Consider the following 13,101-nt stretch of genomic DNA (forward strand, 5'->3'; position numbering starts at 1 on the left):
ATGGAAACTTCTTGAGTAACACAGATTCAATTTACATAGAGGAGGTGAAAGGATGGAGCTCATATAGTTGTCTTACAAAGGAAAGAAATAAATACAAGGGCCAGCTGGTTTTGCTGGCAGATCATGTGGGGGAAATGTAAAAGAAATAGACACTACTGTGCTTCTCCTGGAGTAATGTTGCAAGTGGATGGGGACTGTCAGGAAATATAGCAGCTGAGTTTCATTCTTTTGGATGACATCTGGATAAGCTGTCTGTTGTGTAACTACATGGTCAAACATGTTTATCTTACCTTGAGACTTTGTAGAACAAAACCTGGAAAAATGGAGAATTTCTTAACCAATGATAAGATTTTAAAAGCTTTACTCATTCTTTCAAATATTACTCATGCTATAACTTCAAAAAAGGCTTTTTCTTAAAAAAAAAAAAAAAAGAAGACTTTTAAGCTTTCATAGTAACTCAGAGTACACAAAAGTATACCAAGATTAAGGCTAGTAATTTTTTTGCTGTGTTGTTTTGTGAGGTGGATAGTGGCCTTATTTGTAAAATAACTATTCACAATTTTAAATAATACTTGGCAGCATTGTTATAGTATCTTCTGTTCTCAAGAGAGTATACACTTCCAGCTGCCTAAAGGTATCAGTAATAAGCACCACTTGCCAGGGATATTACAGCCAAAAAACCCAGTTTAGACATAAAATAGCATCCAAATGTGGATTTAAGTGACAATCCTATTTGTCACCAACACTGCAGTAATTTGGGGGGAAATGCATGTTGACTGGCATGTACATTGATTTATAGTGAATTTCACAATTTCATTGCAGCCTTTTAACAATAGTGAAGCTGCTAGAAATTGCAAACCACCACTCCAATCCTCCCCCAGTATTCTCTTTCACAAAAGGGCCCTATCAATGCTGGGATGTTTATATATATATATGTATATATGTATATATGTATATATGTGTGTATGCATGTATATGTTGAGTCCCCTAAATGACTGCTTCAGTCAGGCTTCAATGGAATGTCACAGAAAACTAGAAACTGTTTCTTGCCCAAAGTAATTTGCACCAGCCAAGACTGCCCACTGCTGAGTGACCCACACTGAGTATTTCTTAAAACTGGATGAGCAATGCATGCTGTTCCAGGCATTTTGTTTTACCAGAAAAAATGCATGAAGAGACATCTTTCTACCACCCTTGTTTCTAGTGCAGAAAAGAAAAAACAAAACTCGAAACCCACAAAAACACAAACAACCCACACAGATATGATGATGCAAAAGAGCATTCTCTTTTGAAGGACACTCTCGAGCAAGTTTTCTGGCCTGTGACTTGAAAGAAATCCACAATATTTATTTCCTAATGCAGTCTTCTTTGAAGGAAAAGTATTCCTCTTCCTTGATATCTGAGCTCAGCATTTAAGTAAAATAAATTCTTGGTTCACTTTCCTCCATGAATGAAGCACTGCTTCGTAGAATCATAAAATCATTAATGCTGAGAAAGACCTCTAAAACCATTGAGTCAAACCATTAACATAACACTTCCAGGTCAATGACTAAACCCTAAGCACCACCAACAACAACATGTTTTGCTTCATCCGTTTACAGAGATTAAATTTATACAATTTTATCAAATATTCACTCTGCTGCTGTCAAGAAAGACTAAATATATATCTTATTTTCTTACAGCGGGTGTATATGCTCTATAGTGAAAACAGCAGCAATCCTACATCTATAATCTGTGTTATGTACTTTCTTGAGGACACAATGGTGGCCTTTAGGGGACACGTCAGCCTCAAAACCTCTCAAGATTCATGAGACAATAGTAGCTTTATTCCATTCCATCATCCTCTAGGCAGCCAGTATGCTTTCTGCCTGACTGAAACAGATGCAAGACATAATTATGCCAAGTAGACCTGCCTCCAAATCCCATCGCCTTTCCTATTTTGTCCTGCATCCTGTTTTTACTGTGTGTTTTTTACCGAGGCATGGGGACAGCCTGCGGCAGGCGCACTGCTCAGCCTGTTGCAGTCACCCCGGTGTCACGCTCGCAGTCTGCAAGCGAAAGCGCTGCTGCTGCTTCCGCCCGAGGCATCTGCGGCTGGGACCTCCTTCCCAACAGCCCACACGGGAGCAGCGCTTGGATTCACACTGACTCACGGCTGTCAGCCTGCGGCACCCTCACTGTGATTAAAAATAAAAAGTCGGGCGAGAGCCAGAAGGCTGCCTGTCAAACAGAGCGTGGCACCAACACCCTCCTCGCCTGAATGGAACACCGTTTCAAATTCCCTCTCCGGATGAACGCCTCCCGGCCCCCACCGCGCCCCTCTACACCTCGCTCAGCAGCGTACGAGAGCACGGGGGGCAGGGAGGGAGTCGGGGAGTCCGCTCCGCACATAATCACGGCTGAGCAGCTCTGCCGGCTCGCCTCCGCCCCGCTGTCCACCGGCCCTGTCCCTCGGCAAGGCCACCGGGCTGCACACGCCTGGCGGGGCCCCGCTCACCCCGCCCGGCCCCCGGCACTCCCCGCCCCGGCCACGGGTCCCGCCCGCCGCGGCTGCCGGAGACACCGGGCGACCTTGCCCGGGGCTTCCCCCGCCCGCCCCCAGCGCCGGGCAGCGGCCCAGGGCTCGGCGCGTTCCATTCCCTCGCGTCACGGGGTGGGGGGCGCATCGGAAGCCCTTCGCTCGCTCCAGAGGCGGGACACACACCGCCATAGTGCCGGTGACCGGTTAGGCGCGGTGACCCGACAAGCCCGAGCCCGGGGCACGGGCAGATAGCGATGCAGGACGCCTCGGGACAGGGAGGCGCGGAGGGGGGGCGGAGTTGGTAGGTTCCGGAGGGGGCCGGCGAGTGCGGAGCGCGGGCGCCGCGGCTGTCAGTGAGCAGCGGCGGCGCCAGCGGGGAGAGGCGCAGGCGGAGAGAGGCGCTGCCTCGGGTTGCCGGAGCCGCCGCCTCGGGCTGCCGGAGGAGCCGCCGCCGCCGGGACCCGCCGCCCTCGCCCCGGGCCTCGCAGCGGCGCGCTCCGGCGCGCGGCAGGTGCAGGGCGCGCCGTTGGAGGGAGGCGGCCGCGCCACCGCCCCGGCAATGCCGGCGGTGCAGAAAACGGTGTCCGAGATCCGCTCCCGCGCAGAGGGTAAGAGCCGCCCGCCTCTCCGCGCCGGCAGGGAGAGACCGGGGAGCCCGGCTGGCGTTCCGGCGCGGAGCCGCGGCGGGGTCTGCGCCGCCTGGCCGGGAGGGGGCGGTGGGAGCCGGTGTCGCGCCGCCGCCGCGCTCCTCACCCCCGACTCCTGTCGTGCCGTGCGCCCCCGGTGGGGCTGCGGCGGCACCGACCCCAGCCTAGGGTGTGAGCGGTGCCGGCTTCTCAGGGAGGCCTCGTATTTATGGTTGTCTTTATCCGGTGAGCCCCGGGCAGCGTTTTGTCCCCCAGCGATGGCAGCGGTGGTTTCGTTTTCCCCGCCGTGTGCGGCTGCTCGGCCCGCCGGCCCCAAGCGGCAGCGGGGGCTCATGGCCTGGGGTCCTCGGCCCGGGAATAAGCCGGAATCCCTCTTTTGTGTGTAACATGTATGTGTGCGCTCATCATCAGACACAAGCGTTTCTGATAAGGCGCCTCGTGCCGGGAAGTTTCAGACAGTGCTGAGGTCTCGTGCCTAAGTGGATTTGTTTAACCTAAGGCAACGTGTCAGCAGCTGCCTTGTGAAAAGAATCATTGCAGTGGGATTATTACTATAAGGTTTCTTTTTTGCAAAAGTAACATTTGAAATCGTGGACCCCAAAGCAGCAGTATGTTGGGACTGCCTGTCACTTTTGGTTGCTGTAGGTAACAATAACAATGTCCCAGTAATGGCATAAGAAGTATTGAGGCAGTTATGCTTGATTTATCCCCTTGTCTGAAAGTTTCCTTGCTTAAACCATATATCCAGTTGATTTTTTTTTTTGCTTTGTTGTGCTTTGCTTGCTATAGGGAGACAGAAACTTCCTCCCTGTATCTTTCTTCCTTCTTCCAAAGAAAGAATATTTTATTTAATTTTTGTGCAAGGAAAAGCACAAAGAAACATGGATTAGAAGTGGGCTGTTAGATTGATGTTCTTTTCCAGTTTTACCATGTCATATGCCTTCCTCCACCAAAACTAGGTTTGTAGGAGGTCTGGCTCTGCCTCTGCCTGGGAAATGTTAGTGGCAAAGGAATAGAAGGATGCATCTTTCTAAGAAGAAAGGGAGAAAGTGCATCCTTTCAGGAACACTTCTGAAATGTGTTTACAACCAGAGCAGCAGTCCTGTATACTCAGAGTGATTAGTAGGTGCATATAATGAGACTAGTTAAATGTCCAATTTTTCAGTGCTTAATTTCAATTCTTTTTCACTTACCCTTGTTCCAGACAATTGGTTTTCACTGCAGGCTGAGCATTGCATAAATAAATTGGTAAAATTGGTGCTCTCTTTAAAGTTATCTAGTTCCAGAACTCTTAATGGTTATTAATGGAATAAATGTGGTGTTCCCTAAAGGTAACTGGCTATCTAAGATTTACAATTGCAGTAAAAGGGGAAAAAAATAAAGTCTGGTTTATTTTTCAAGGTTGAATGACTGTGATGGAGTTAAATACTGGGTTTAAGAAGCTTAACAAAACCACTTTCTTTAGGACTGACAGTAGGTATAAAGCATCTTTTAAGAAACTTAACTTTTACAAAATGACATGATAGTTTTTTCATTACACCAGTCGAGTTGATTCTATGACTCATACTGTACTTTACTATATATATAGTACTACTCAATAAAATTTGAGATCTGTTACTGTTTTCTTAGTCTTATATTAATGTGACACTAATTAATTTGATCTAGATTTATATATACTCCATATATTTAGACTACATAGCTGACATTCCTAAACAGCTCTTTGTAAATGCTACTGTTTTCTAAAAGAGAGAACCCCAGCACTCTGCTGTGTATTTGACAGGGACATAAAGGAACTGTCAAACCCTAGTTCTGGCAACCACCCAAGTCTCTTAGATAAGCACTATGCCAAGTGATGATAAGGCTGCTTTCAGAGAGCTCCACCAAAGTCTTACTCCCAGTGCAGAGTTGTTGCTGGCAGGGTCCCTCTGTGTTCTTGGAACACTAGTAATACTGTAATCACAAACAACAGCTTCCATGACTTCTGTCATGGTGTGGACCATTCCTTGGCCTAAGACTTGTGGGGGTCTGACAGATAGTATTACTTTCCTTATTCTAGAATTTTTGTATTGTATCTTTGGGTTTAAAATCTCACTTTTCTCTCCTGTCGCTCCAGCAACTAATTTCTGCTTCAGAGACCTTTTCTATGGATCATGAACTACCTTACCAGGTTGGACTCTCTTGGACACCATAAATGATGTGCTCAGATGAAACAAACCGAATCAGAACTGTCAGAATGATGTGCAGATGTAGCATTCCCAGGAAGTGGTCAACAGCTGCACAGAAGAATTGACACTACAGTCTGTAAATTATTGCAAAATAAAAATTGTAGGTGTTTTAGGGTCTGTAAACCAACATGTTACCTGTGTAGAGAAAAGAATTTTAGCAGAAAGGAACTACTAATTTTGTGCCATTCTTCCAAACCTCTGCAAATTCTTTATGGCTGATGAAGGATAACCAAGCATGCTTATAACCATGTTTTGATAGGTTTTTGTGTCTGTTATCCTGTTGCGAGAAATAGGTGCTGCTGACCATTCTGAAGTGGTGTGTGTATCAATAAAGTCTCACTCAAGGCACAGAAGATCTGGCTCTCTTAAACAAATTTAGGAAATTGATGTCATGTATTCTGCAATTGTAAAACACAAGGGGAACCTTTGAGTAGAGTGGCCTACATAAAGCTTTATTAAATACAGTAACTAACTGTGGTTATTTTAGCTATATATAGCTTCACAGTTAATATATGCATCTATTAAATAATATGAAATTGGATTATTCACATAATTCTATTTCTTTTGAGAGGTTCTGGAAAAGTAGAATTGTTGTTCTCAAGTCTTACTAGGATTCTCTGAAGACTGAAGCATTAATCCTTTTCCTCTGTGTGTTGGTGGAGTTCAGTGAACTATATTAGGTCATTGAGAAAGGATAGAGAGTTGAGGTGCCATGATGATGCTGCCTACCAAAACTAGTAGGTAATAACTAGTTCTTGTTGGTGTTCTTATACAAAATCTAGGCGAGGCTGAACTGGGGTAAGATGAGATGACTTTCACATGAAGAAGGAATGTATTTTGAAATTCTATAGTGGTCATCAGATAGTCTTCAGCAGACTATCGGGTTTTGTAGTGCCTAATGTATCCTTAGGTATTTCTACTTATGGTCTTTAGGACTATATAACATTTTACCAGATTTAGAGATCTGTTGCAGTGTGCAGCTACGCAGATGGAGCAAAAGGGCTTTGTGAATTTGAGATGGGAGTTTCTATTTCCTAAACCTAAAGCTGGAGTTTCTATTCTGTATTTTTACGTGTATTCATCCTTCCCCCTGGAGTTATTCCCATTGGATTTTACTTATAATGTAATCACACTGGGCATTGTTCTATTGGTTTCACCTTATCTCTTATTTTCCCCTATAAAACCTTTGTCTGGACCCCAGATCGGGGTCACTTGTATGTGCGGCGATCGGGCAAATACAACCTACTTTGGACTGCACAACAAGTGTCCAGTCTCTTGAGTCTCTTTATCTCGGTCTTGCTCGCACTCTCTAAACAGCTCTGTCCATATCAGACGAACCACAAAGGTGTTTGTTGCCTCTCTCTCTCTCTCCGGCGGCTCCTGGAAGCGCCTGGCCAGCGCTCTGGGAAACGGTAACTGGGCGAAAACAAGGAAGTCGGAGAGAGAAGAAAAGAACGAAAAGCAACAGAGATCATTATAGTCACTTTTGACTGGGCTTTATTTCACAACAGGGAGAAAACTTGGTTTAGTTCTAGACAGGCTTGGCCATCTCAGTGGTACCAACAGGTTTAAGCAGGTCATTTAAATTCCCTTCTGTGCTCTGACTCCTCAGAAGAACAGACTGATGGGTCAGGTTCCCAATGCCTATTCTGTCACTGAAGGTCTGTCATGGCTTTGCAACAAATAATTCTGAAGACACTTTCTTCTTCATAGTGATTCCATCTTCGAACTATCCCACATGCTTCAGAAATATGAGCTAGCAAACAGACTATTCTGGCTTTGACTGGGATGGACCTAGTTTTCTTCCTAGAAGCAGATACAATGCTGTGCTTTGGATTTAGTGTGAGAATAATGTTGATAACACACTAATGTTTCAGTTGTTTCTGAGCAGCACTTACACTAAATCAAGGACTTGTCAGCATCTCATACTGCCCTGCTAGGGAGGAGGCTGGGAGTTCTAAAGGTTAAGGAGGGGACACAGCCAGGGCAGCTGCCTCCCAGCTGATCAAAGGGGTATCCCAGACCTTTTGGTATTATGCTGAACAGCAAAACCAGGGAGACTTGGCAGGGGTCTGGCAGCCTGCTGCTCAGCAACTGGAGGGACATTGGTTAGTGGTTGGTGAGCAATTGTGCATTACTGTTTATTCTTTTATAATTATTTTCCCTTCTTTTTCCATCCTATTAAGCAGTTTTTATCTCAGCCCATGAGTTTTACCTTTTTTCTGATTCTCTGCCCCCATGCTTGGGATAGGCAAGTGAGTGACTATGTGGTGTTTAGCTGCCTGCCAGGTTAAACCACAGCACTTAGTTGTATAAGAGGTTCTACAGCATCAGCTTTCAGAGGTTTCAAAAGCTCTACTTAGCAAATAAAAAAGAAGTTTTTAATGATGAAGAAGAGTGTATTAAAATCCTTTTAGCAATTTGGTTGAGGGTTTTCTTTCCTCCCCTTTATTTCTATATTGTAGTACATATGTATGTAACAGTACAATCTTGTAATGAAAATGAGACTGTTTTAAGGAATGAAAGCTGAAAGTCTTAAACTACCCTACCTAAAGGAAAAATTACGGGTATGGAATTTACTGTTGTTGTTTTACTAATACAGAAACTTTTTAATCAAGACTGGTTTAGGAGGAGTCCCTGCAAATACTGAGTGTTTGAAGAGAGATGCTGCTTCCAAATTTATTATTGGAATCAAAATATGGTCTTCAGTGGGTGCTCTTGTTGAAAGACACTCTCATTTGTTTGGGGGCTGTGTTTGTTTGTTTCATTGGTTATTTATTTATTTGCAATTTGTTGTTATTGAAGATTTTTTTTTTCTGGGTTAGGCTGCCAAATGAGCCTGTATGGTTCCTTGAGTATTTGATTGGCACCTGTTAAGTCTGTTAGGCTGGCTGTCCTTTGAAGAGACTTCTTGAGATAAATACTGATGTTTGAATGCATGTGCCTTTCATCGGGTGAAGAAAGAAATAGAGAAATTGCAGAGGGTGAATGTAGTAGTGGGGATTTCCTGTATAATAATAGAGTCTGTGAATTATGAATGGGAAATGGGATGAAATTAAAAAGTTTCTCCTGAGCCTTTTCTCAATGTGTGGAGACTTGACCTTGCAAAGTAGTGTCCGAAAGGTTTTTTTAATAGGTAAGAGGCCAGTATATACTGGGCCAGTGGACTGGATAATGACTTGGGTTTTGCCTAATATGTTTGCAAGCATTTACAGAACGTGCTAGAAATAAGTGTTGAGTTTTCATGTACAGCTCTAATTATCCTTGGCATGCTATACATTCTGTTGTATTCAGTTGCATTATAACATAGGAGTTTTCAGTGTCTTATTCTCATACAGAATATATTGTTTATATAGTGTATATTTAACAAGCAACTATATACACACATTAATGGTAGCATGTTAAAACTTTATGGTGATTGATTTATGCTATACCTGTTGGTACTTTACAAGCTCCAGCCTGAAGACTGGTTAGGCCTGTTGTCAGCAATGTAGTGGCTGACTGGTTGACAAAACATTATTGAAAAGCCTTGAGAGAGAAGAATACATTGGTGTCCCTTTTTACAGATGAACATTGGGATGCAGGCTGGCACAAGATTCCTCATAGACCATAGAAGAATATACAGAAAGCTCAACTTTCACTGGCTAGTGGAGGCAGGTGCTGGGATGTCAGTGAGTTTAATAAAACTATTTCAAGTTAAGCACACACAGAATGAAGAATATACTGACGCCACTTCTCTGGGAATAATCTGGCTACTGTCACAAAGAAAATCTGGACCAAGTGAAGGAATCTCATTAACCAATGAGATCAACCAATTAAGATTAACCAGCTTAATGGCCTTGGCTTCCAGTGATCACATCCTTCCAGCTCAAGATTGATCTATCACAATGAGCACAAAATCAAGCCAAGGTGGCAGAAGGACTGGATGAAGCAAGGCATTTGCCACTGTCCCACACAATATCCTTGTCTCTAGAGACACATGGATTTGATGGATGGACCACCCAGTAGATAAAGAAATGGCTGAATGGTTGCATTCCAAGAATTGCAGTTAACAGCTCAGTGGAAAGCAGTGACAGCTGACATTCCTTAGCAGTCAGTATGGGTATGGGAGCTGGCTTTTTTCCACATTTTGTCAGTGATTTGGACAGTGATATTGAGTGACCCCTCAGCAAGTCTGCTAACAATGCCAAGCTGTGTGATGCAGTTGACAGCTGGAGGGAAGGGATCACCCAGAGGCACCTTGACAGTCTTTACAGGTGGCCTGTGTGAACCTCATGAAGTTCAACGAGGCCAAGTGCAAGGTCCTGCACCTGGGTCAGGGCAATCCCAAGCACAAATACAGGTTGTGTGGAGAATGGACTGACAGCAGCCCTGAGTAGAAGTACTTGGGAGTGTTGATGGATGAGAGGCTCCACAGGATTTGACAACATGCATTTGGAGCCCTCATGGCCAACCATATCCTGGGCTGCCTCAAACGAGGTGTGACCAGCAAGTCCAGGTGTCAGCACCTTGATGGGCAGATGGGAGCTTCTGCCCATCTTCTCTGCTCTTGTGAGACCCCACCTAGAGTACTGAATCCGGTTCTGGGGCCCCCAGCATAAGAAAGACATGGACCTATTGAAGCAAGGCCACTAAGTTAATCACAGGGCTGGAACATGTGTACGAAGACAGGCTGAGAGAGTTCAGCCTGAAGAAGTGAAGGCTCAGAGGAGACCTCCTAGCAGCATTCCAGTGTCTAAAGGAGGCCTGCAAGAAGGCCATAGAAGAACTTTTAACAAGGACATTTATTGATAGGACAAGGGGGAATGACCTTAAGCTGAAGGAGGGTAGGTTTAGATTAGATATTAGGAAGAAAATCTTTAAGGACGGTAAGGCATTGAACAAGTTGCCTGGAGAGGTTGCAGACTCCCTATCCCTGGAAGTGTTCAAGACCAAGCTGGATGGTGTTCTGAGTAACCTGATTGACTGGAAGGTTTTCTGCCCATGACAGGAAGATTGGAACTACATGATCTTTAAGGTTCCTTCCACACCAAACCATTCTATGAATTAGCAAGGAGTCCCTGACAAAGCTCACATTTAAAAAGGGGAACCTACAAGAGATCAAAGCAGCAACAGGTGGCTTTAGAGGAGTAGAGAGAGATGGTGGCAAAGTCACAGCCTACCTGGGGTTTAACCTGGTGAGTGGCTTGTAGATGCCATTCTTGTTCTCCTTCAGATCTAACAGCAGGAAGATGATGACTGGGAAAGGTGGTGCCTCAGGGAACCTGGAAACAAAAGACAGAACAGGATGCAGTAAACAGTGTCTTCTCCCCTTTGGTCTCTACTGATAAGATCAGCTTTCAGGAACCACAGGTTCTTGATACCAGTTAGAGAGTCTGAAACAAAAAAGACTGGCATTGGTGGAGAATGATCAGTTTAGGGAACAGTTAAACAAACTGGCAATACAAAAGTCCATGAGATCTAATAAGATGCAGTCATGAGTGCAGAGGGAGCTGGCAGGTCTCAGGTTACGCCACTCTAATTGATCTTTGCAAGGTAAGGATGGTCTGTGGGGAGTGTAGGTTTTTACTGAGCATCTTGAATATATAAAAAAGGCTTTTTTGTTTTTCCAGGGGTCATTACCTGTGAGAAATGCAAATACATTGAGGTCACATTCACAATAAATGTCCTTTTTGTCTCATGAAGTTCCTTGAATCTTGTGTGAGTAAATGTATTTATATGGAAAATCATGCTGTGTTTTTACAGGCTATGAGAAGACAGAGGATGTTTCAGAGAAAACTTCCCTAGCTGATCAAGAGGAAGTGAGAACTATATTCATCAATCAGCCCCAGCTAACCAAATTCTGCAATAATCACGTCAGGTATTAACAAAAACACTAGAATATTGCATGCTGAATAGCGAAATTGAAAAGCTTTCATTTATTCTACTTCTGTCATTTCTACTGGCCTCCAATGAGAGTCTTAGACACTGGAAGGAGGAATGAAGTGAAATGAGGAGACAAGTAAGCTGTTTCAGTTACAAACTTGACCTTTGATTTTTTAAGAATGGAGTGGGGAGGATACAGCTGTTTTACAGCTGTGCCATCAATGTGTCCCTAGAGGATGCATTTGTTCTTCAGGTTTCAGTTCAGTTTATCTTTGAACCTATTCCTGGCAGCTGAATGCTGATGCAGATGTACTGCACTTGAGCACAGCATTGTTTGTGCTTTGGAAACACTTGGCTTTTTCAGTCAGCCAGTTACAAAGATGCTGTGGTTGCCTATGAGACTAGTGTTCAGTTTCAGATTCAGGCTTTAGGGACTTTGCTGATGGTTTATGCTGGGTTTTTTGTTTGCTTTTGATGATTTTTAAGTCACACACTAAACTTAAATTACATAATACATAAGTAATCTGTGTTTAGATCTGATAATATTCTCACTTCTGTTGTTAAAATTCAAAGGAAATTAACGGCAAAGACACCTCTGTCCCAAGTAGGTCTGTTTTCTGAAGGTACCTTTGATAATGTGCATAATTTGTGTAGACATTGAGAATAATGTGGTGGGATTTTCCATGACCTTGAGAAACTTTATATGCTATTTCTTGGTGTATACAACTTGTCCTTCTGTCTTTTGCTTCCGGAGTAGAGGGCTTTTGAAGGATACATTCATTCCCCCTTATATTGACAGTTTTATGCAAGGTCAAAGTAAATATGACTGACTTATATAGAAGTTAAAATACTCTTACAAGTCTTTTGCTTAAAAGTTCTTGGCACGATTGTTTTTGTATATATTGTTTTAGAACCTTAAATGGTGGTGGTCTGTTCTTAAACAGATGTAAAAGGCTGACAGAGAGATAGGAGCTCAAACATTTTGTTAAGGATGGCTTAGGAGAGATTGTTTTGTTAAGATAAATTTTATTCTCTTCTTCCAGCCTAGCAAAAGCAACTTAATATCCAGTATTTATCAGTTTTGAATCAAAAAGTAAGCTGTTTCATTTGGAAGCTTGTATAACTGAGAGGGAAGGAATACATTTGAAGATATTTCTGTTCTGTAATAATAGCATGTGGTTTTGTCTCTTCCTCTCAGCACTGCAAAGTACAACATAATCACATTCCTGCCAAGGTTCCTTTATTCCCAGTTCAGAAGAGCTGCTAATGCATTTTTTCTTTTTATTGCATTGCTTCAGGTAAGATCAACAATAAGATTCTAATGTTTTAAACTTGTTAAGACACCATTTATATTAGAGATAGAGATACTGAGATACTTGAGGTTGCTGTACTGTTCTTTCCAAGCTAGCTGGCCTATCAGAACAGCTATATCATGTAGACATATCTTTAATAAAATGCTTGGGTTTGTGGCTTTCTTGCTCCTTGGAGATAACAAAATGCACACAAAGATTTTTCTATAAAACAGGTTAAGTATAGTTGAAATTCTGTTGAGTCAAAAAGACTTGTGAGAAGAAAATCCCATTTTAAAATATCTGGCATATACAGAAAACTGTTACCTGTAGTTGGCATTTCTTCTAGAGGGTAATGTCTAAAAACATACTGAACTATATGAATTTTATTCCTGTAAGTTCTTTTGAGGGACAGGAATTGCAGCTGGGTGGAAGTGATTATTTATTCTTAAAGATTGAAATTGGGCCTGGACAAACAAAACCAGTTATGGAGTCCAATACTACAGCAACTATTTCCTGTAAACCAGCTAATCAATGTAGTGGTTAGGAAGGAA

The 13,101-nt window shown here is 43.3% G+C and overlaps 1 protein-coding gene across 3 annotated transcripts in view; it reads left to right on the forward strand.

Annotated features, from left to right (window-relative positions):
• Positions 1-2,996: 2,996 nt before the first annotated feature.
• Positions 2,997-13,101, forward strand: part of ATP8A1 (ATPase phospholipid transporting 8A1) — a 103,964-nt gene continuing 93,859 nt past the window's right edge. For all 3 annotated transcript variants that reach the window (XM_053940202.1, XM_053940203.1, XM_053940201.1), the window contains exons 1-3: positions 2,997-3,129; positions 11,139-11,253; positions 12,457-12,556. In XM_053940202.1, coding sequence (XP_053796177.1) covers positions 3,081-3,129; positions 11,139-11,253; positions 12,457-12,556 — 264 coding nt within the window. In that variant the 5' untranslated portion in view covers positions 2,997-3,080. The remainder of the gene's footprint in view (positions 3,130-11,138; positions 11,254-12,456; positions 12,557-13,101) is intronic.

This window comes from Vidua chalybeata, chromosome 4 (assembly GCF_026979565.1).
Source record: "Vidua chalybeata isolate OUT-0048 chromosome 4, bVidCha1 merged haplotype, whole genome shotgun sequence".
NCBI lineage: Eukaryota > Metazoa > Chordata > Aves > Passeriformes > Viduidae > Vidua > Vidua chalybeata.